Source organism: Vanellus vanellus, assembly GCF_965231255.1.
Source record: "Vanellus vanellus genome assembly, contig: HAP1_SCAFFOLD_405, whole genome shotgun sequence".
In the NCBI taxonomy this organism is placed as follows: domain Eukaryota; kingdom Metazoa; phylum Chordata; class Aves; order Charadriiformes; family Charadriidae; genus Vanellus; species Vanellus vanellus.
In genome coordinates this window covers 32,386-56,425 of record NW_028128494.1, presented here as the reverse complement: position 1 = coordinate 56,425, position 24,040 = coordinate 32,386, and the positions used below count along the sequence as shown (strand labels likewise).

The 24,040-nt window shown below is 53.4% G+C and overlaps 1 protein-coding gene across 1 annotated transcript; it reads left to right on the top strand.

The window, feature by feature from the left end:
- Positions 1-1,714: 1,714 nt before the first annotated feature.
- On the top strand, positions 1,715-23,353 carry ZFP91 (ZFP91 zinc finger protein, atypical E3 ubiquitin ligase; the record flags this gene model as incomplete). The annotated part of the gene is made up of 11 exons (XM_082500218.1): positions 1,715-2,073; positions 2,754-2,779; positions 13,573-13,782; positions 14,034-14,070; positions 14,547-14,639; positions 14,998-15,120; positions 17,780-17,830; positions 18,298-18,376; positions 18,718-18,832; positions 19,342-19,441; positions 19,812-23,353. The coding sequence occupies 11 exons, from the start codon at positions 1,715-1,717 to the stop codon at positions 20,320-20,322; spliced, it is 1,704 nt and encodes a 567-aa protein (XP_082356344.1). The 3' UTR covers positions 20,323-23,353.
- Between the last annotated feature and the right edge of the window lie 687 nt (positions 23,354-24,040).

The window sequence follows — 24,040 nt, the reverse complement described above, 5'->3', positions numbered from 1 at the left end:
GGTTCCAAAAGCATCCCAGCTGCGCTGGAGCTCACCAAAGGATCTGCAGCAAGTTCTGGAGGTGGCTCTCTGGGTCTTGAGGCAGCGTCAGCAATGAGGAGGATGGATCTGGCCAGGTCTGAGAGGACACCCAGCCACTGAGATTCCCCAGATTGTGGTTCCGGTCCTGACACTGGGTGCAGGGGATGCTGTGGAGATTGGGACACAAAACCGCTTGAAGGTGGTGGCTTCAGTGTTCGTAGGCTTGAAGCTTTTGGGTTCTGTTTGGTTCCTACATGACAGTGCTTCTTCTGCGGGGAGTGTATGTTGTCAGGTACCACAAAACTTTTGCTTTGGGGAGGTAACTCAGTTTTTGGAAATGTCAACAGCGTGTCCTTCAGCAGAGCTGCACTCCCAGGCTCTGCGGGAAGGCACAGTGGGGCTGTGAGCTGTAGCGCGGGGACGGAGCTCTGGCTACCAGCAGGGAAGGCGAGCTCATGCCGGCGCTTGGTGGATTTCCCCTTTGCTGCCCCGCAGCTCACCGGGTGCAGGTCCGTGCCACCGCCGGGCCGAGGCTGCAGCAGGGCGCGGAGGTGCTGCCAGCGAAGGCGGGCGGCGTAGGGGGCCATGCCGGCACAGGCCCCGCAGCCCTGCGGGTCGTGTCCCACTCCCAGGCAGAGGACGCAACGCTCGTGCTCGTCCGTCACCGAGATCCTGCGGCCGCAGGGACACTGCCTGGGCCCCTGGGCAGGCCGGCCCCCCGCCATCGGGCCCTCCGCGGTGGGGCGGCTCGGCAGGCCCGGCCCAGCCCAGCGGAGCGGGGGAAGCCGCAGCTCCCAGCGTGCCCTGCGGCCGCTTCCGACCAAGCCGCGCCCGTCCCACCGCCCGCGGGAACTACATCTCCCGGCAGGCAGCGCGCATGCGCGGAGGCTGGACGGAAGTGGGCGTGGTAGACGCTGCAAGCCCCGCCCTCTTTGCGCCGGCCGCCATTTTGTCACCGACTTTCACCCGCCGCCCGACGGGGCGTTTTTTTTTTTTTTCTTAAAGGAGAAGCGACAGCCAAAAGCGGGCCCCGCCGCCAGGCCCTGTCGGAACCGCGAGCGGCGCCGCAGCCCCGCGGCAGGGAGCGACCGCGCGGGGCCCGGGGGGGCGAGCAGCTTCCCCTGCCAGGCCTCGCCCGCAGGGCGAGGGGACCCGGGGGCGGCCGAAGGGGCGCAGGCAGCGGCGGCGGCGGTAGGGAGCCCGGCGGTGCTGAGGGCAGGGCGGCGGCCGCGTGGCGGCCAGGCGAGCACTAGCGGCGGACCGGCAGAGCGGCAGCCGGAGGGGCCGCGCTCGGGCGGGCGCCGCGGCGGGGCCGGCTGGGGGGGGAGCGGGAGAGAGAGCGCGGCGGCTCCGGCGGCGCCTGCGCGGCGTGGCGCAGGCGTGGAGAGCGCCCCGCTGGTTGGCTGCGCGGCAGCGCGGGGGACGGGCCCCGCCGCAGCCGAGCCGCCCATTGGTTGGGTGGCGCGCGAGCGGCGGAGAAAGGCGGGAGGGCCGCGGCGAAGAGGAGGCGGGGTCAGGGGCGGGTCCATCCCTCGCATCCTGCCCGCGAATTGGCTGGTGCGCTAAGGAGGCGTGTCGGTTGGCGGCCCCGCGTGAAGGCGGGCGGTGATTGGGTGCGGCCGGGACGGTAGGGGGAGGGGGGAGCGGGAGCGCGAGCGCAGCAGCCGCCGCGGCCCCGCCGCTCGCCGCCCCGATGCCGGCGGGCACCGAGCAGTCGGGGGGGGCCGAGGAGCAGCCGCCCGCCCAAGGGTCGCCGCCGCCGCCGCCGCCAGCAGAGAGGACGCCGTCCTCGGGCCGCCGCCGTGCGCCGCCGTCCGCCGCCGAGCAGGGGGAGGAGTCTGGCGGCAGCCGGGTGCTGAGGGGCGGCCGGGAGCGGGGCCGGGCCGCCGCCGCTTCGGCCTCGGGGGGAGCCGCCGCTGCCGCCGCCGCCGCCTCCCGCCGCCGTAAGGCCGAGTATCCCCGACGCCGGCGGAGCAGCCCCGGGGCCCGGCCCGCCGCCGAGCAGCCCGCCGCCGAGACGCCGCCCGCGGCCAGGAAGGCCCCCCGGGCTGGGTGAGTGTCCTGCGGCGCCGGGCTTGGCCCCCGCCCTCCGCGGGGCCGGGGGCTGGGGGGTGGCGTGGTGGGGGCGGCCTCTCCCCCATCCCGCTGGAGTGGCGCCGCGGCCCCGGGACCCGCCTCCCGCCGCGGGGAGCCCCCGCGCCTCCGCCTCTTTGTTCCGGGCCGGCCCCGCCGGTCCCTTCCCAGGAAAGGCCGTGTCCGCCCTACCCCTGAGTGCCTCCTGTGCCGGCGGACTGCCACCTCCCCCGGTGCCCCTCGGCCCCGGCTGCTCTCGGCCCCGCGGGCCCGGAGCGGAGGCGGGAAGGGCTTTCCCGGGCGGAGGGGGCCGTCTCGCCGCCGGTTCGCCGCGGGAGGGGGAACCCGCCGCGGGCGCGTTTGTGCGTGGGGCGGTTTGCAGCGCGGGCGATGCGCCCCCTTCAGCAACGGAGTCCCCCCGGCGTAGGGGTGGCTGTTATGGTGGAGAGTGGGCTTCTGCCGGTGGGTTGTTGTCGGTCACCGGAGCTTTCCCTGGGTGAGAAAACCCGCGCTGGTAGAAGGGGCTGAAACCGGCGGTTTGAGGGGGAGGCGGTGGGTCTGTCCCCAGTCGGGAACTGGGACCGGTGCTCCACACCGTCCGGCTTCTCGTTTGTGCCGTAGAAGCTGTCTCTTACACGTGCCTTTTGTATTTTTTTCAGGTGCACAGATAAAGCAGCTGGTAAAGGTAAGAGCTGAATTACTCCTACTGTTGTGTTCCATCCAGAAAGTCAGGGCTTTCCCATGAAAGTAGCCAAACATCTGCTGGATCTTCCTTCTAAAGACCGTTTTGTTGCTTGATGACGTGCAGTTTCTTTCCAAGGTCTCTCTCAAGACTGGAACTGCGATAAGCTGCTGATGATGTTCACACGTGCCCGAAGTGGAAAAACTTATTCTTCCAAATAACCACTAGGGTATTACTTCGCTATCAGAAGTTGAGACCACACTGCATCGCAATTCGACAGCTCTTGTCGCATGGTGGTCCTGAGCAGCTGGCGAAACCTGGACTCTCGTCTGTTCTGCCGCTGTCACACACACGGGTCTAGGTCCTCACGAGATGTGTGAAAGAGATGTGGAAATAAGAGTATTCCAATATTTACACTTGTCCTTTTTCAGCTGTAGTGGATGGTGAATTCTTTATGCGTGTGTCTTTACAGATGAAAGAGAAAAGTTTTGAAGGGGAGAGAGTAGCTTAATGGGTGGGGGGAGCTGCGACCAGGAACTGAACTTTTGTTCTTCCAGTGCAAACTATGTGAACTCTGTGTGTCTGTTTAACAGTTTCTTGTACAAAAAAAAAAAAAAGTTAGAGGGCTTTGCTCCTTACCTGGTGATGACTTCTGAAACAGTTCCAGGTAGAAGGGTTTGTGCAGTGTTGGTTTGATCTGGCACTGGAGAATTGTCACAGAATGAAATAGTGAGGAAAGAAGGTCAGACACCTGTGAAAATGAATTAATCTTTCTGCTGGAGCTGTTCAGTTCCTGTTTGCGGGCATTTGTGTGTTGAAGGCCGCCTTTATTCTTGTAATTCTATAACTCTTTAACTTTATTCCTACAAGTCTATAGCTTTATTTCATTTGGGTGTTGAAATCCATCACGGTTCTAGCTGGTAAGGTGTATTTTTGCAGACCAAAGCAAAATTAACCAATGTGTGTTTAGCACAGACCCCACTTGCGTGCATTTACCCCTTACTGAGTAAAGGGTGGGCAGAGTATTGTAAAAGCTTCAGCCTTTTAGGTCAAAGCAAAGTTGCTGAAACATGTATAAAGGCATGGCGTTGCCACCTAGTACGCATATAGTGTTAAAATTACATTTTAACAGTGATTCTCAGTGTTTTGGATACCCTTAAGCAGAAATGTTTCTGTGGTAGTGGTAGAAGGTAGGCAGAATAGTCCCATTTTTACCCCAGTTTCTTGGGGCATGCTTTGAAATGGCGAATGTCAGTCTGAACTTTCCCAAGTTTGGTGGCTCTCTTCATTCTAGCCATCTTCTACTTGAACTTTGGGCTCCGAGAGATTCAGCTGTCCTTCAGTGTGACAGTGGAAAATGTATTTATTGAATTTCTTGGATTCCTTTTATGATTAGACTTGCAGCCAAAATAGATAGCACGAGCGCTTGCATGGAAATTAGCACTGGGAAGCGATGACTGCTTCTAGTCCAAAAGAAATCTACCTTTGTGATTTGTTTGTTTGTTTCTTGTTTGTTTTTTAGTCTTTAAAAATGGAGAAGTGAGAAAGCTGCACTGCTGTGTCCCAGCTGCGTGCTGTATGAAGCCCTTGTTGCACACTTGTGCTTGTTAGGGGAGACACGGAAACAGACTGGGTCGCGTGTCTTCCTCGGGCAGATCCGCAGGAGAGAAGCTCCCCCTTTTTGGCTGTCAGCGTAAAATGTTTGAAGAAGCCTAATCTGGTGTAAGCAAACTGCAGCTTTCCTTGCAGGGCAGGGTTTTTGGTAGCTGGGAGTCCTCTGTCATTTGGAAGGTAAAATACCATTTGTTGTTTCCCCCCTGGCTGGAGCTGGGTAGGGGAGGAAATCCTCAGAACTGCTGAGTGGTTCTGGTGAAGGCTTTGCATTTAGCGCTGGGGTTTACTGGCGTGAGTTCTGACGTGGAATTCAATTCTGCGTGGTGATTTTGCATTATGCTGTTATCCTTTACTATAAAATACTAAATCCAGTTTAGACTATTGAACTCGCGTGAGCTCAGCTGTGGCTGTCGGCCTCCGCGCGAGGCAGGTGGCCTGTGGGAGCGAGGTGTGCCTGGTGACGGGGCTGTGTGCCTCCCGGGCAAACGAACAACCTGCTGCGCCAGAGTTTGTTCAGTCAGTTTTGTTGCCTTATGTTTGGGATTGTATTTTGAAGTAGTATCACCAGCGTTGCCGTTGGTAAAGAAAGCTTAGAGGCAATGGGTGTGATCATGGCTAAATTTGTGCTGTCGATGGCGACCAAGATGCTGTAACAGCGGACGCGCCTCGCCGAGCTTCGCGTTCTTCTGTAGAGTGCCGTGGGATCAGAGGGCTTTTCTGCGGGGCAGCCTGGGAGCGCGGGCACAAAGGTCTGCCTGCGCGGGTCTGGTGGGACGGTTACGGGAAGGTTAAAGTCGACGGTGTGTGCTGTGTCAGAATCAGTCTGCGATAGTTACTGTGCTGGTGTGCGCGAAGGCAGTTGCAAAGTCAGCCGTGCCGATCGTATTTCCCGTCTTCTCTGCTTAGTCATGCAATCGCAATATTTCCCTAATGTGTTTCTCTAGAAATATTAGTTACATAAGTAGAACATTTAATCTCCGTTTATAAATTAATTCATGTAGCTGGAGTCAAACTGCATAGTATAATCCATGTTTGACTTCCCACAACGCTGTATATTCTTGCGGAAATAATTTTCATTTTGGCTAGGCCTGAATAATTTTAATTATTGGAATGTAGATTTAATGAATACACTTCGTGTCCTTCCGTTGCTGAATTCAAAATTCAGCGCTTCCCGTCACTCCTAAAGTCGTGTTAGCAGTCAAACAACACTTGCTTCTCCGATTTAGTTTTACACCCAAACCAGTTTCTGACTCTGTCCGCCTTTTTGCGAGATTTGAGCTCTGCTGTTTAGTGACCACTTTTCAGAGTGTGAATGAAATCCTTCAGTCCGTGGAGGTTGAGCCGCCGTAGCTGATCCGCGGGGAGTGTAGGAGCGGTGGCCGACTCTAAAGGTGCTGTGTCTGTGCTGGGCCGCAGAGCCCCCCCATTACTGTGTTCGCCAAACATAAGTGCTTTGTCTTTGAGGTTTTAGAGCTGCGGGCTGCAAGAAGATGACTTCTCCCGCAGTAAGGCGAAGGAGGGTGGAGTTGGCAGCGTTTGTACACGCGTAATACGCTGTGAATGAGCGCTCAGATTACGGAATCACCGCATCTAATGTCGCTCTGTGTGTGTCACGCGGCTGAAGCGTGCTCTGTGCGGAGCCTGGTTTATGCAGGTTGGTTTTCTTGCGTGTTTTCGTCTTGCAGCTTTGCATTGGAGCCCTTTCGCAGTGCTGAGAACGAGACACGGTGTCATTCTTTGGGCGCAGGCGGGTACGTGATGTGGAGTAGTGCTCTTACAAGGTGGACAGAAGAGACTGTTGGAGAGGTAACATGGGGACACATGAAGCCTCTATTTACTTAAAGCTGCGATCGAAAGAGATGTAGCACCATGTGCACGGAGAGTCACTTCATGGAAGCCCATTCTCAGATCGAGGGTTTTCTGCTCGGCGTGGGCTGAGGACAGCGCCAGCGCCGTTTTAGTACTTCTCCAGCGCGTGCTCGTAGAGACCAGGTGTTAGAAAGGGAGTCGTGTGGATGTCTAACAAAACTATTCCACTCGTGTGGAGAACTATCTCGGTGATTTGTTCCATGGTGTGGTTTTCCCCCACCGATCTTTCCCCGTGGGGCTCCTGTCAGGCACTTTTCGGGGCCAGTATCGCAGCCGCCCTGCACCATGGTGGCTCCCAAGCTGGCACTGGTGGACTTGGGGCAGGGGCCGCTCGGGGCTGCTAATTGCAGAGCTGTGGAAGGCAGCGCATGGGAAATGCAGGGCTGGATCTGGAGCCGTCCACTTCTGACTGTGGGAAAAGCTGCCGGCTTCCACTGGTTAAAAAAAAGATGGGGCGCTTTAAGACTGCAGTTGTACAAAAATGGTTTTACAGCATAGATAACTAGCATGGTACCTCATTGTTTGTATTCTTAAAGCTTTGTGCTGCTTTGATAATGACTGCTTTTCCTTGAGACTTTGGCAGTGTTTTCAGAGAGAAATGTCATTACTTAAAATCAGACCTTATAAAAAAAGTGCTGCATTTAAATAACTCAGATTGCCCAAACCTACTTTGACTCTGAGGAGGATTTTCCTGTGCCCCATACGCACAATTCCACAGCTCTTCGCGTGGGAGGCATTTGGATGGAGGTTTGCACTAGGGTTTTTTTCCTGAGTTTCACTTTTGTCTGTGCCATTATAAAACGGTATGTTCAGTGCCTTAGCTGTTGTATGGTTACTACGTTAAATTGAAGTTGCAGTCCGAGACATATATACGTTGTGGTGCATTTATTTTCATGGTAGTGGGGTTGTAACTTAGTAATTCATAGTGTATTTTCATTTCATGTAATTGTACGTGGGTACTTTCTGAAAGCATCTACTTTGCAGGGTTAGTAAGATGCTTTCAAATACCTTATAAATCAAAGTTTAGAAAATTTCTTGGTGGTAATCAACAAGCTGTTAATTTGTAACAGTTGGAAGTTTCATTTTTCTGTACATCAAGGATAGGTGAAGTGGCATGGGTGTTCGTTACTGTCCTGATGTCAAAAAAAAACCAAACCCAAACAACATTCTGTGATTGCAAGAAGCTTTCCTGGGAGCCTCAGGGGAGTTGGTAAATAAACGCTTGAACATGTCAAGGAGCATGGCTGGTAAAGGCAGATGTAGAGTGTGAAACAACTTCAGGTCGAGGGTGGCCGAGTGGATTTCGGAGCGGCCAGTGCAGCAGGAGTGGTGTGTAACGACGCGCCGGTTACGAGACGCTCTGCACGTCATGCCGTGAGCAGCAGAAGGAAGATGCTCTGCTCCCAGAGGGTGTCCATGCCTCGTCCCCAGAGGAACCTGAGGACTGCGGTGTCTCCCACCTGTGCTGGCGGTACTTCTGCGCACCTGTCCTGTGGGGAACGGTAACTTGGGTCTCTGCTCTCTGGCTGCCGGCTTGTCTTTCCCAAAGTACAGAGCAACACAGCCGCTGCGTCTGCAGGTGGTTTGGGGAACGGGTAGCAGGAGAGCAGAGCACAGACATGGTGTGGTCACGCAACTCCTGTCGTGAAGGAACTACCGCTGCTCCTTCAGGAAGTAAACAGGGTTGGTCTGGACTTTCCCTTTCTGCTCTTTGCAGTGAGTGAGTGACGTGTCCCTGGGACTCTTCTCTTCTTCAGCGCTTGGAAAGAAGGCCGGGAGTGGCTGTGGGGTACGTGTATTTACTGCCCCGGCCCTTGTCGTCTTTCTGTCAGTTACCCAGAATTGCCCATAACGCAGCATCCAGTGATGTAAAAAAGAAGCAGTAAGCACCCTGCTACTGGAATAGTCTTCTAATAACAAAAGCGCTGCGGGGCTGGGGAGTGATGGGGCTGTAGGTGAAGCGAGAAACGAAGCAGGAGAAAGCAGGAGAGCCAGTCTGTGTGGCTGCCCGCGCGTGTCCCACCTGCAAAGTGGAATTATGATATAGGGAGGAATTAAATGCACCCTTACGAATCTCGTCTCCTGGTCTAGGAGACAGTGGACAAACTTTGGTATTTATCCCTTTTGTTTCACTTTGTGGCAGCACTGGTGTATGTTGGAAAATACGGTGAGATAGAGGAGCTTTCTCCGGTCTGGTAACGCTGTGTGCAGGGCTCCGGGGGCAGAATCGGAGCACAACTGAGGGTACGTTCCTGCTGCACGTCTGAGATGGGAACCACACTGAGTAAAGACGGAGCGTTACTGGGGTAGGCTCTGTTAGGAAGCAGAGCAGCGCCCAGGGTCTTGTCTTTGGGTTGGCTAAATGGCTGTAACAGAGCTACAACTTTGTGGTAGTTTCCTCCCAAGTTTTCTTTTCTTGTCCCTTCTCCCAGTGACTGGTGTTTTCATCACAAATTTTACGATTAAAGGCTGTTTGATGCCTCTTGTGTACCATCACTCAAATCTATATGTGTTTCCTGCCCCGGACACTGTTAAGTTTAAAGGCTGTTTGGAAGAATCAGCAGGATGATAAACAGTTTTCATTCTGAGCTACTTTCACCGATAAGTGACTGAAGGGAGCGCTCAAGGCAGGAAGAACCCCCGGAGCCAAAAGATCAAAAGGATTGGTAGGACTTCAGAAAGTGGGTTTTCCCCATCTCTCTTGAATGAATTTCTGTAAGATGCAGGCGTCCACGCGGTTCCTGAAACTAACCTCTGCGCAGGCTACGGGATGAGGTGGGTAACGGCTGACGTCGGCATTGGAGGGTCGCAGGGGAGCACAGGCATGGGGGTGTTTCTTGGCAGGCTCAGTTTGCCAAGTCATAGCTGCTGTTGCCCGTTCTCCATGAAGTGTGGTTCGGGCAGAAGACGGCAGGGCTGGGTCTTGCTGTGAGGTTTGTGTGCCGGCTGGCTGGCCCGCTCTGCCGAAAGGAAGGCATGGAATTCATTTTGGGGCAGCTGATCTGGAAAGCAGATCCTCGGTGGCGCTTTTCGCTTTGCAGTGGGGGTACCTTGATACCCCTTGTGTCTCCTGCACTCTCTTGTCCTCCTGGAGGCTGAGTGCTTACGGCCTGGTGTCCTCACCACTGGTGACACTTGCGATGAAATAACAGGGTGTTGCCCTGTAATCCATTTTCTGTGCGTCGTCTGGGAGGACGGGAACCTGCCGGAGAGATTGCAGCTAGCCAGAGCTGGTGGTGTTGACAAGCTTATATGGGTTTAAATGCCGAATGGATTACAGACCTCCTAATTTGAAATTTTCCTATGTTTTGGTCTCAAGGGATTAAAGCAGCATCTTTATTTTGTTGGAAGAGCGGAGCCTGATTATCTGTAATAGCAATGTTTATTCCCTCTGCCTCGTTTCTCTTGCTGTTCTGTGCCATTAGCCAATTCCTGTGAATTGGGGAGCTTTCCATGCAGAGACCTTTGTGAGAGGAGAGGGGTAACGCTGTGCTCGTCCACAGCGCCTGGATTTCACCAGGCAAAGTGTGGTACCCAAGACAGGACTGAAAATAACCGTGAGGTTCCTGTGTGGTCCGTTGAGAGAGGTCAGCGTCTCCTGACTCCTGCCACTGGTGACAGAGACACGGACAGCTGTGTTCCTCACCTAAATGCAGGCGTGAGTCCGGTTCCTTCCTGCCTAGTGTCAGAAGTTTGGGGAGGAATCCCCAAACACAACTAAAATTGCCATACCCCCAGTGACAGGATTGTGATTACCCCTAGTGCCGGCCCAGGTGTGTTGGACAAGAAAGCCGCAGGAGGGGGAAATACTGCTTTTCTCCCCAAGGAAGTTGCTGCTTCTGTATTTAGTGGTTTGGAGGTTTTTTTTAGCGCTAGTTTTTTTTTTTGTTTTCTTGTTGTTTTGGGGTTTTGTTTTTTGAGAGACAGGCTAGGTTCATCAGACAGCTGATTTTGTGAAGGAAAAAGGAAAATTAAGTGTGGGAAAGGGACATAAAATTTATTAAAAATCTAGGACATTTCTTTTGCAATTTTAAATTTGGTGCAAAGCGTCGTCAAGTGCGGACTCCCCTGCTGGACTCACCCTCCCCTGCTGGGAGGGTCTAGGATTATAAGGATTTTCAACTAGTGGCTCTATATTGCTTTAGAAGTTCTACAGCAAAGTAAATACTTGATGCTTCTCTTAACTGTGGGGTTTTTTTGGAGGTGCATAGGTGTTCACAGCATGCAAAAATGCAGTGAATCTGTTAGACGAGCGTGCTGAAGTGGAGGAAGAAGTGAAAAGAAGTCATGGGGAAAGGCTTATTAAACACCTTCACTTCAGAGAAATTAAGCAAAATTGCTAGGTGAGCGGTGTGCTTTGTCGAAATGTATTCTGAGGGAGGTCTGTTTCAACTAATAAGTCTAATGTTAAAAATACTAGCTCTTGCTAAGAAACGAGCTGAATGCCTGATCTTCTGAGGGAGTAAACCTCCTTCGGGAGCAGCAGCGTGTGCTGGCACTGGTGGCGTGGTTGTGTTTGAGGGGGAAGTTTCTGAAGAAGGGGTTCAAGTGTCTTTGGATTCAGTGTAGCATTCAAAAAAAATTGAGGATGTCCACAATCGGGGTTAAAACCGTAAAGCAGTTATAGTTCACCGTGGGAGCTGCTAAACCAGGAAGCTAAAAAGAAGGTGTAGTTCATGTTCTGAGGGTGAAGTGGGATTGATACACGCAAGACATCAGACTTGGTCACTGTTTTACAACGAAACTGTGATGCCTCACATCCTGCGTTCCAGTCAGGTGTTGATTATTCCTACCCCATTAATCAAGGATTGGGAATGAGTCCCGCAAGGCAAACTATGTGCTAGAAGTAAAAGGATCATTTCGTTCAAAAGGCTTGGTGCAAAATGGGAGACTTCAGGTTGGGAGGGACCTCAGGATGTCTGTGGTGCTACCTGCTGCTTTACACAGCTGAGTTCGACGCAGAGTTCACATCGTGTTGCTCAGGGCTTTCTCCAGTCGGGTCTGGGCAAGCAGAAAGTGGCCTCATGAGGTTCAACAGGGCCAAGTGCAGGGCCCTGCCCCTGGGTCGGGACAGCCCCCGGTGTCAGCATGGGCTGGGGTGAAGGGATGGAGAGCAGCCCTGCCGAGAGGGCCTTGGGGATGTCGGTGCATGAGAAGCTCAACAGGAGCTGACAACGTGCGCTGGCAGCCCAGCGAGCCCCCGGCATCCCGGGCTGCATCCCCAGCAGCGTGGCCAGCAGGGCCAGGGGGGGTTCTGCCCCTGTGCTGCGCTCTGGGGAGGCCCCCCCGCAGTGCTGCCTCCAGCTCGGGGGGTCCCCACAGCAGAAGGCCCCGGAGCTGTCAGAGCGGGGCCAGAGGAGGCCCCGGAGCTGCTGGGAGGGCTGGAGCCCCTCTGCTGGGAGCACAGGCTGGGAGAGGTGGGGGGGGGGTCAGCCTGGATAAGAGAAGGCTCCGGGGAGACCTCCGAGCCCCTTCCAGTGCCTAAAGGGGCTCCAGGAGAGCTGGGGGGGGACTCTGGGTCAGGGAGGGGAGCCATGGCATGAGGGGGAGCCATGGCATGAGGGGGAGATTTAGATTAGATATGAGGAAGAAATGTTTTATGCTGAGGGTGGTGAGCCCCTGGCCCAGGTTGCCCAGAAAGGTGGTGGCTGTCCCATCCCTGGAGACATCCCAGGGCTCTGAGCAGCCTGGTCTAATTGAAGATGTCCGTGCTCACAGCAGGGGGTTGGACTAGATGGCCTTTAAAGGTCCCTTCCAACTAACCGTTCTGTGGAGGCTGCACAGCCTCACTGGGCTCCTCTTCCAGCGCTTGGCTGTCTTCTTGGGGAAAAATGTTTTTCCTGTGTCCAGTCCCTGTATCCCTGTTTCGGTTGGTGACCACTGCCCCTCTCTGCACCTCAGCAAGGGGGTTTGTGCTGCGTGATGACCCGCCTGTACACTGTAATGCTGCTGTTCTGTCTCCCCCGGGGTCTCCATTCCCCAGGCTGAACCAGCACCTTCTGCTCCACTGCTTCTCCCAGGCTGCGCTTTTCAGCCCCCAGCCGTCTCGGTGGGCCCCTCTGGACTTGCTCAAACGTGTTGACAGCCTTCCTGTGGTGGGGGTCCAAAACCAGAAGGGGAATCCACATGTGGTCTAACGAGTGAGGAGCAAAGGGGATGGATTAACAGCGTCCCGTGAATGGCGCCGAGGATGCTGTGGACCTCTCTTGCGCCAGGGCATGCTGGTGGCTCTCGACGTGCAGTGTGCTCTCCACGGGGACTCCCGCTGTGGCGGAGCTGCTCCCCAGCCAGTCCTCGGAGCACTGTCCACTGCCTTTGCCAGCAGAGGCTGGGTCACCCCCGAGCATCGCAGTGGTGCTGCTGGCTGTGCATAGGCAGCAGAACCCCACCTGAAAATGGACGGCAGTAAAAATGTATTTTGGTACAAAGGAGTGGGTCAGAGCTTAGCCTGGAGCGCAGACCCTGCGGAGCGCTGCGGGTGGTTCTGTCTGCTGAAGCGGTGGCAGATGTGGAGTGCTGAGCATCGCCAGCTACTCAGAGTTCAGTTCTTCAGCACATCATTTGTGACATTTCAAAAGGTGTTTGAGTTCCGTAAGGCCCAGTGTCACAGCAAGCACCGAAAAGTGAGATCGAGTGAACTGTAATTGGGAATTTTAGTTTTTAAGGGGAGAACTTGCTCATGTAGACATTTTAGCCAGTTCTGCTATCTTGCCGAAATATATCTGGAGATCAGCCATCAGCCAAAAAAGAACCACCTGTAGAAGCTATAAACAAGCACGCAGACCTCGGGCTAACAGTGCTCATGAAGCGTTTTGCTCTAGCATGAGAGCAGAAACATCCAGCTCGGGTTCCTCAGGGTTATTACCAGGTGCGCAATTCTGGTTAAATATGTGTTTGGGGGATTCTTCAAACACAACTTTTAACGTGGTCCAATTTTGAAGCTACTCTGTCATAAAGAGTTGCTGAAGTTTATGGATGTCTGTCTTGTAGTGCTCAGGGGAGATCAGAGCCAGCAAATAATCATCTTATAAGCCATTATCAGGGGGAAATGCAAGCTGTTTTTAAATATTTGTGTCTTTATTTAGAGGCAGTCGGAAAATGAGTGTAAATGAAGGCCCGCTGAGGGGCGGCCCTGGGGGTGTCCCGTCCAGCTCGGCAGAGCTGCACTCCACCTCTGTAAGAGGCAGTGGTTTCCCTGCGGAGCAGATGGGGGCAGTCAGGCTATCCAACGTGGTGCCACAGAGAGGAGCGTGAATTAACGATGGGATTTGTGCTTTTTGTTATCGCTGAAGAGATTGCAATGGGTGTTTCAGATCCCAAAGAAGAGAAGGAAGAGGAGGACGTTTCCGGTGTCCTCAGCCATGGCTCTCCTGCCAGCAGACCCAGCAGAAGCTGGCGCAGCAGCAGGTCAGCCGCTGCCGCCCGCCAGCGTGACACGGAGAATTCGCGTGCCTCCAGATCCAAGACTGGTTCCCTGCAGCTTGTCTGCAAGTCGGAACCAAACACAGACCAGATTGAATACGGTACGTGGGAAGCCCTGGCACAAAAGAGCCTGGAGATAGTCAGGTCTTGGGAACCTTTGCAGGGAGCTGGGTGTGGGTGTAGCGCGGTGAGCTGTATGCAGACTGTGGCTGGTACAGGCGTGGTGCTGTTGGTCATGAGTACCTTCTGCCACCAGCGCTCCTGGCACTGAATGTCGACGGAAGTATCTTGAGACAGATGAGCTCACTGCAGCGAACGCAGGTTGAAACCTAATGGTGACTTTTCCTTTCAGTGGTCACAGAAGAGCATCAGTCTCCAGCTGGAGTCAGGTAGGAAACTTTATTTTGTGGTATTTCTTCCTGTTTAGGGTCTCAAGAAGGGAAAATAAGGGCATGAGTTTTTTCAAAATAAATGCTCCTGTGAAAGGATCTATGGGACAGACAGTAGCTCTGTTTTCATTTAGTCCTGGACCTCTGCATTTTCTGGATTGCAGATGGACTGCAGATGTCAGGAGATACCGTGGAGAAATGGATAGTGAGGTTTGATCTGGGCATTTCACCTGGTGGCTTCACGGCTTCGGGAGCGGGTGCTGTAGTTAAGTGGGCTCACAGGAGGAGACTGCTCTGCCCAGCCTGTTTTGGCTGCCGCGCTTGCTAGTGCAAGCTGTTAGCTTTCCCCTGTCGTGCTGGGTGAGGAAAGTGCTGTGTAACAGTGTCTTTCCCGTCCTAGGGGATGATGCGTGAGTATTCTTGCAATAGTGCTTAAGCTGTTGCTGCTAAAGTCCCCTATTCTCCTTTCTTCCCAGGAGCGATGATGATGATGAGATGCTCATCAGTGAGGAAGAAGTTCCATTCAAAGATGATCCAAGAGATGAAACCTACAAGCCCCATCTAGAGAAGTATATTGGATTATGTACTTACTGTGGTTTTAGACACAAAAAAAGTGACACCTTAGTTGAGTGAACTGAATATAACCCAGAGAACCTGTGCTAGTTGCTGAAGTGGAGTGGCTCCCATTGGACACAATGTTTTCTAAATTTTGCCTACAGCTATTGGGACCGTTTCCTCTAACGGACTAAAGCCTTTAGAGCCCTGCTCAGCTGCCAGGTTCTTCCTTAATCCTTGCTCGTACTTCTGCTTGGAAGTGGGACTTGATAAATAGACCTGAACTTCGATCCAGCTTTTTGCTTAAATTTTTGTAAAAAGCAGACATCTGGAAGAGTATTGGACTAATGCGTTGTATTTATATCTCTGTAGGGAAGCGCCAAAGCAAAGGAGAAAAGCTAGCAAGGGGAAGGAGGAAAAAGAGAAACAGAAAGAGATTAAAGTAGAAGTGAAAGAAGAGAGCGAGTTTCAGGAAGATGAAGAACCACCAAGGAAGTGAGTAAAATTCGGCAGTTGTGTGTAGCAGTGTGTATTGTGTATTTTGCGTTCTTGCTAGCGTACGGCAATATTTTGTTGTTGTTGGCTTCCTTCCTCCTCCTCCGGGCCTGAAAGATAATAGGGCAGAACCCTCTGTTCTGACAGAAGTCCTGCTTCCTCGTGTCTTGTGCGTGTTCGGCAAGAAAAATGAGAGTAGTTATTTTCATTTAGTTTTAAGTTGAGGAGTTTTCCTCCGTACCGAGGTTTAGTCAGCCTACCTGGATATGGCCACATATTGAGAAATACTTCAGAGCTTTCTTAAAATTGGTTTCTGTTGTGATGTCTGAAGTGGATCAGACTGTTGGAAAGGCAGTCCGAGAAGGCACCGTCTCTTGTGCTGTGCGCCTAGGGGCAGACACGGAAGTGCTTTGTACATGTTGCGTGGTAAGTGTCCGCCTTTTACATTAGGGACTAACATACCAGAGCTCAGGAAAAACAGCTGTTTTCTCCCTCATTGTGGAAAAATAAAAGAACGGACTTTTGCTACCTAGTCAGTCGCTAGCGCTTCGAGCGGAGACCCAAAGCCTTTGGGTGTGTGTCACTGCAGCTCAGTACTGAAGTTCCTTCTGGCAACTGAGGCAGATTGGATTTGTGTGTGTGTGGTGTGTCAAAGCCATTCTTTGGAATAGTGTGGGGGGAAAAAAAAACACCATTTTTTGTATTTAAGCTCCTCTATGAGCAATTGGAACAAATGGGGCTCCCTCTGCTGGTCTGCAGCGTGGGGCTCTGTGCACCTTCGTTTTAATTTCTGCCGTTTCTGAGCTGCTGCAGAGCTGACTTACACTGGAGAGGGGGAAGGATGCTGATATTTTGAGAACTTTTTTTTTTCTGTTGGAGATGGCTTTCTGAGGCTTTTGGTTATATTGTTTGGATGAGACACTACTTTTATGCATAATACAGAAGGCTTGGCTTGAATGCTGAGTGCCTGTTCAGCATATTACTGGCGTGGTCTTGCTGTCGATAACGATGTCTCAGTACGGTCTAGAAAAGACTTCATCAATCTCCTGTTAATGTCTCTGCAGAAGTCTGATCAAGCAGGCGTGATGTTCTTGGCAGAGCTATTGCTTGGGAGGGTGCGTTTCACGTGTAAGCATAGGTCTGCTCAGACAGAGCATAGATTTTTGTCTTGACAGGTATATACGGTGCTATAGTTAATTCAGAGGACTGTAAAATAGCTGATCATTAATCCGGTTCTTCCTAGTCATGCAGATTGATATTTTTCACGTGGTATGAAACGTTACCCAACAGAGCGGAGGAAATAGGGTGCACCATCACTTCTCGACTGTGTTGGCAAAATTACATGTTTATAAAAAATGCATTAGGAAATGGGAGGGGTTGTGAGAGCAAACCACATGAAGTATTTATTTCTCAAGAATGTTGCCGTCTTCTGAGCCTGCCTTCAACTTGCACTCGATTGATTTTTCCAGAGCTTGCAGTTAATGAGGCAATAGCTTGCTAACTGACTGCAGCAGAAACTTCCGAGAGCAGAATCTCCTGTGCCGATGTGCAGCCTGGAAAGGGAGGAATTTAATTATAAGGTTGCAAGTTGTTTGGACAGTTGCGGGTTTAAAAGGAAAAATGTGAAGTGTGTGATGCCTGGTTCGGGGTTTTTTAAAATAGCCCTTCCTCGCCCCACTGTGGCAGAAGAGTTGGTAATTTCTAACCGCAGCCTGTTGGTCTGTGGCTGTCTGGTACCTGTTCGCTGGTGTCTGCACAGTTGTGAATGGTGGGCTGAGACACATTTGAGCTGGGCAACCGCATTCAAAGATGTGTTGTATGCCAGGGCTAGCAGGTAGCCCTGCAGCCACAGCCTGACTATGTTGACAGAGGCGGGGTGGTTTGAGGTCTGCCACGTGCCACCAAATGTCAAACAGAAAAAAGTGTCACCGAGGTATCAGAAGCATGGGGACCACAGTTCCCCAGGGAGCGGTCTTCTGGGTGATGTGGCAGTTCTGCAAAACGCAGGGACAGTTTGCATGGAGGCGTGGTGTCCTGGTTTCAGCAGGGACAGAGTTAATTTTCTTTCTTGTGGTTGCTGTATTTTCAGATTTGGTATGAAAGGAATGTCAGTAATGCATATTGTTTTAGTTGTTGCCAGGTGATGCATATATTTTTCAAGGACTTTTTTCAGCTTCCCATAGAAGCTGAGAAGGAGTATAGACAGAAAGAGAGAATGGCCAGTGGAATATTCCGTACCATGGACATCGTGCTCAGTGTATACACTGTCTTCATCTCAACCCATGAGCCTTTTTTTCCCCTCCTTTTCTCCCTCTTCTCCCTGCCCTTCTGGGGGAAGGGGAAGAGCTGCACGAGCAGCTGTGTGATCCTGGCTGCCAGCTGGGGTTGAACCATGACACCTGGTTACTTAACTCCTTTAGGGAACCTGCCCATCTATTACGAGAGCATTTCCTCAGAAACTCCTGGTGTTTTGATCCAGAGCAGATGGCTGACTTAGCAGAGCAGCTGACTTGCCGGGTGCAGTGTTACTTTTCAGCCTAGAAGAGTTCTGTAGTATTTCTTATAGCATGCTCCTGCTTTGTAGCATACACTCCAAAAAAATGCCCACTACTGACATAAAGAAGCTTCTTTCAATTCTGTTTCTGTAACCCTGTTACAGGAGGGGAAGGAGGAGAAAGGATGACAAGAGCCCAAGGCTGCCCAAGAGGAGGTGAGTGATCCCCTCTACTCAGTTCTGTTCTGAAGACTTGTTTCCCTTGTGGTCTACATGTTGATTGTCTCCGAAGCCATCTCTCTTGCACAGTATAGAAATCTGCCTTAAAGGGGGGAAAAAAAAAAAAAAGGCAGCATGCCTTGACTTCCTTCATGTCCTTCCGCCTTCTCCCCGTAGGTGTGGGTTTGATTTCTTCCAGCTGAACTCCCTGAGTTGATCCATAGCCTGGCATTGCCCAGCAATAAGCATCTAGGAACTCCTGGTGCTTTCTCGGCTCTGGGGGAGCCCTCAGGTAGTGCTAGGAGTGGGGGAACTCTTGGACAGAGTCTCTCTCAGCATACCCCAAACAGGAATATCGGAGCAGCAATCCGTCGCTCTTGTGTCACCGAGCTGCACTCACGCTCGTTTCTCTTGCTGCTCCCCATCAGCTAACGACTCTGCCCCTCTCCTTACTGACTTCTTAGGAAGAAGCCTCCGATACAGTATGTCCGCTGTGAGATGGAAGGCTGTGGCACAGTCTTGGCTCACCCCCGTTACCTGCAGGTTGGTTGAGATTTTTCGCTTCCTGAATGGCACATGCGAGGGTGGGGAAGGGCCGTTTGGAACATCCTTCGCTGGCACTGGAGCACTCCTTTCTAACAGTCTTTTTGGTAGACTTAGTCAGTTGTGGCCAGATGTGTCTCCGGATCTGTCCTGTCACTAGGTGTCCACATTCGTTTGGCTTTCTTCTCTCTGGAAATCAAAGCCTTCGTGTTCGTGGTATGAGGATGTTGTCAGTGGTTGGAGTGTGGTGGTGTGCTGAGAGGCTGTCTTGGATCGGTGGGTCTCAGCTGTTCTCTCAGCCATGCAAAGAGAGTCTGCAACCTTTCACTCCTCCTTTTTAGCATCACATAAAGTACCAGCACCTGCTGAAGAAAAAATACGTGTGTCCTCATCCCTCCTGTGGTCGGCTGTTCCGACTCCAGAAGCAGCTCCTGCGGCACGCCAAACACCACACAGGTACAGGGAGTGGGGAAAGAGATACAAACTCCTCCTCCAGTCAGTGAACAGAGATGGGAGGAAGGAAAAACCTCTAGGACTTCTGGGGAGAGCAAAGCTGAGGCAGGTGGCATAGACTTGCAGCAGCAGCAGGGTATTGTTTGCTTGTGGATTACCATCTTTTAAGGAAATGAAAGAAATAGGCTATAGAGTTTTTAATTCACCCCCTGGCAAGTATCGCTCAGGGGTTCTGTACAGGAATAGACCAAGCCAAGCTTTATCCTAATTTGCCAGTCTTTCTGTATTGGTCAGATTGGATAATTAGCTCTTAGGAGAGTCTTAATCACGCCTTAACTCTCCGGATCAGCAGCTGTGGTGTATTGTGGGACACCTCCTCCTTTGCTCTGCCTGCTGGCCTCCCAGCGCTTCGAGTTCTGCTGCTTCTTGGGCAGCTTTACCTGCAACGCCTGAGAGCTGGGAAGGGAGCAGGTCTGCGGGAGAGTAATGCTCCAACTGGCGGTGTTTTTCAGATCAAAGGGATTACATCTGTGAGTACTGTGCCCGGGCGTTTAAGAGTTCTCACAACTTGGCGGTGCACCGAATGATCCATACAGGCGAGAAGCCCTTGCAGTGAGTACCTCTGCCTCTCTCGCTCCCCTGCTTTGAGGGACCCCTGGATACCCCGTTCTTGGACTGCAGCGAGAGCAGGGGCAGCTCTGAAGTCAGGGCCGGAACATGTTCTTGGTGTCCCGGCTCTCTTTGAACGCACACCTATAGGAGTGGCCAGGCTGCCACTCGTCTTGCCTGCTCCTTGAGGCAGTCTCTCAGTAGAGATCTGAGGAACACAAGCCCTCTGCAAATAAAACTGGGAAAGCTGGAGCTACGGTGAAATCCCATTTTAGTGAGCCCCTGCTGTTTTCCCGGGCTGCCTCTTTGCTGCTGCTATCCCCACGAGTACGTGGGGACCTCCCTTTGTGACCTCCCCCTTCTCCCCTCCCAGGTGCGAGATCTGTGGATTCACCTGCCGGCAGAAGGCTTCCCTCAACTGGCACATGAAGAAGCATGATGCGGACTCCTTCTACCAGTTCTCCTGCAACATTTGTGGCAAGAAATTTGAGAAGAAGGACAGCGTTGTGGCCCACAAAGCCAAGAGCCACCCCGAAGTGCTTATTGCTGAAGCACTGGCTGCCAACGCGGGCGCCCTGATCACCAGCACCGACATCCTGGGCACTAATCCTGAGGCCATTGCACCGCCCACTGATGGCCAGGGCCTCCCCCTGCTTCCTGACCCCCTGGGAAGCGCTGCCCCGGCGGATTGCCTGCTGCTGAACCCCGACGGCATGCCGAAGACATACTGTGGTGGCGCAGAGCGTGTGAGCCTGGTGGCTGACGGCAAGCTCTTTGTGGGCAGCGGCAGCAGTGCAAACCCAGAGGGGCTGGTCATGAACACGGAGATCCTGGGAGCCACCACAGAGGTGCTCATCGAAGATTCAGACTCCACTGGACCCTAGTGGGTGGGGAGCACACGGGTGCTGGGACAGTTGGGACTCTATTTAAAAGAAAAGGAAAAAAAAAAAAAAAAAAAAGAAAAAAGAGGAGACACTTACTGAAAGAGAGAAAAGTTAAACAAAACTTACAATACTAGTAAATAACCGAAGGGTCTGCTCCCTTCCAGCGTGGATCACAGCACATCTTCTTTCTCCCAACCACTTCTCTCCCACTGCTCCTTCGTAGAAAGGGGCACGTGCTGCCATTACCAGAGCAAGCTGGATCGAGCGACGGATTTCTCCAAGGGAGGGGGCGCTGCTGAAACCCTTTGCTTTACCCCAAAGCAGATGCCTTTCTGGCTCCTTGACACGGCCCCGCTCGCAAACTAGAAAGCATTTGATGTGCTCTGGACAAGTTTCTTAGGACTCCTTCTCGCCCCTGGTCCCGACTTCTATGCATCGCTGCACTCTGGTCCTTGCAGTCTCATTCTTCCTCCTGGGGCTGGGAGTTTGGCTTGGCACTTTAGGCCCCCTCAAAAGGGTGAGCTGTGAAACGGTGCACATCCCTCTCCCCACCGCGCTCCTCGGCCCCGGTGCTGGCAGGCAGTCGCGGGAACGCCCTGACTCGTAGATCATGTTTGCTTGGAGAGGCCCGGGGGCTACGGGAGCCCTGCGTGGGAGAGGCGAGGAGGAGCATCCCAGTTTGACGACAGTAATTTGCACTTTGAACATGTTTCGTTTTTGTGTTGTGGTAACAGGATTCCTTATTTATTGATAAAAAAAGGGTCGGTATTTTTTAGTTATGTTCTTAGGGGGTGGGGGTGGAAGGGGTTCCGGCTGTTTCCCAGGAGGCTCCTTCGCAGCAGCGAGCCGCAGGGAGCACGTCCTGCCGTTGTAACGGCGGCTGGGAGAGCCGAGGTGAAGCCGGCGTTCTGGAGTCAGACGTCTCTTGCAGCTTTTCCTGGGTAGAGGGAGAGCCCCCGGAGAAGAGCCTGTTTGCAGTGGGAGTCTCTGCGGCAGCGTTTTAGCAGGAGGATGAGGTGAGTGGTGGAACAGCTGGATGGTGTCTCCCTCCCTCCCAGGTCGGGGTGAGCTCCTTGCATTGAGTGCTCTTGCCTCCCCCTTGCCCCCTGGCCATTCAGGGAAGGACATCGTTAGCCAGGAACTTGTTCTCGTGACTTAGGGCAGTTGTGAGCTGCTTGCTGCTGGGGGATGTTGTGCTCCTCATCCAACTCTGCCTCTCCTTTCCGGCTCTAGGCAAAGGTACAGGCACAGGATATGGTGGTCTCAGGCTTGTTTATCCAAGGCAATAGACTGACGCGGGATGAAGGGGCTGTCGGCTTCTCTCCCTGCCCACATTTTGGGGGGAGGGTGTTGTGCAGCCGCATTCTCAAAGCTGCTCCCCTGTGCAAGCACCCCTGTGTTCTGTGAAACATGGCGGTTCAGGTGTCGCCTGCCGGTGTAGTGAGGCCAGCTCTGCGCCCTTGGAAGAGTTTACGGAGGATATGATGCGTCTGCTATGGAGACTTGGATCTTTTTGCTCTTACCTGAAACTTTGTGTGGAAATTCAGTGGCCTTGAATTCGTAGTATTTTTGGAAGAGGTGAAGAATAACCTGGGCTTTTCGTTTGTTTGCTTGTTTTTTTTGGTTGGGTTTGTGTGGTTGGGAGCAGAGCTGAAGTATCTTGTCCGAGTGTGAGATCGGCTGAGTTGGTCAGTAGCACACAGCAGTGGGGGGCAAAATCGGGTACCTGGGTCTGGAGAATGGCAATAAAACACGGAATTTAATTGGAAACTTTTTACGTGAGACTGACTCGGGACACCCGCTCTGCCCCTGGTGCTGCCTGGAAATCCAGCTGTGGCCCGAGCCTGACAGCTTTCATTGGGCCGTTTGTCCTGATTTGCCCCCTCCCTTCCCCCTGACACTGATGTCTTTGTCAGAGCAAGTTGAAACACTTCTGGTGTTGGGGTGGTTCGTGGCTGAACAGTTTGTGGCTCTGGTGTCTGCCCTGGGTGTGGGTATCCCACGCTCTTGCACCATGGTGGTGGCGTGGCTGCCGTGCCCCCAGGAGATGCATCCAGCCACGAGCCTCTCCTGAAGATCGGGATGAGGGTGCAGCGTGCCTGAACGCAGGTCCCCTGGGTCCGTGCGCGTCAGGTCTGTGGTAGTATGGTGTTAAACTAGGCCAGTTTCTTCAGTTGGCACAATCTGATGTCTTGCTCGGATCAAATTATTGTGATTTCCAGCAGGAAGGTTTTGAGTGGCCAGCCGGTCCCCTCCCCTTGGAAACTAAAGAGAAGCAGCACAATGAGACATGTTCAAACCCAACTCTGGTGGTTCCCCCCCAGCAGTGCAGGTCTTCTGTCCGGTAGGACTTGGGGCTGGCTGAGCCTGGCAGTGTGGCTCCTGGCCATCGGTAGCAGATGCGCTCCTGTGGCACAGGTCGTCCCCGTCGTCCCCATGCTTTGCTGCAGACCGCGCTGCCGGAGCTGCTGTTCGTGCCCTGCCCCTGTGGGAGCTGCGGAGCGGGCAGAGCCTTGCGCAGAACACTAAACGGAGAGCTCGGGGTTTCGTTTTCTGAGGGATGGCACTAAAACGCTTTTGGGTCAAGGGCTTGCTCACCGATGGTGACATGACGCTTGGCACCTGGCTGGGAGGCAAGGGAGGCTGCCTTGTCCTGTGTCTCCCCTGGCCTGAGCGGAGCAGAGAGTTTCCCATCGGCCGTGTTTCTGGGACACGGAATCGAGCGGCTCGTTTGCTTCCCGGCCCGGACACCTCTGGTCCCTGCCTTGTCCTTCCATGCACACCTCTCATAGTTCTCCTTTTTCTTTTTCTGGTCTCGGCCAGTTGCCTGTCTGTCCTCTAACCACAGCCTGCTAACTGACCCCCGATGCAGGAGAGACTGGTGTAGCTCCCTTCCCGCTCCTCTTTGGAACCCTAAAACTGACACAGCCCTCCTGCAGCTCCTCCTCCCCTCGATGTCTCTCCTCCACTCGCATGCAGTTTGCTTCAATAAATTATTGTAGTAGTTTGCAATAAACATTTTTGTATTTTTTCCCTGTATTTATTTTTTTTTCTCCTCCTGGGGAGGGAACAGAGGGGGTGCAGGGCCCCTCGCCTGCTCTCGGCTCCCCGGAGAGCCGGTGGGTGCCGTGTGGGCAAGGTCCCCTCTACGGCCGTGGGGCGCGGGGTTTGGGCCAGGGGCAGCGCAGCGGGAGCTGGGGGGCTCCCGGAGCTCGGCAGCGCTTTCTGCAGTAGCCACCAGGTGGCAACGACGCTGCTGGGTTGGCCACCGGTCCTGGGAGTTGGGGCTGGGGGTCCGGGCAGTCCCCCAGCCGGGCTGGGCAAGGCTCGCTGTACTGTGATGCTAAAGGGAAACTGCTTTTCCACTCCTGTTTTTTTCTCTTAATCTGGGTAATACATAACCAAAATAAACGTACTGAGGAAAACCCAAACTAACCAAAAGGGCTGGTTTTGTCTTGGTGCATGCAGCTCACCCATGGTGGGTGGCCGCCGTTGCCCTGGGGTGGCTGGGACCTCCCCCCTGTCTGCAGCCGCCCTTTGGGGCAAGACCCCTCTGGGAAAGGGGGGTTCAACCTGGGGGACCCAGCCCCTTGCTGCCATGGGGTGGGGGGGAGCTGGAGGCAGACAGTCTTTCTGTTGGGGCCTGGGTCGCAGCCCAGCCTGTGGCCGGTGCTGGGTCTGCAGCTGGGGGCTCCCCTCGGTCCCTGCAGCGCACTGC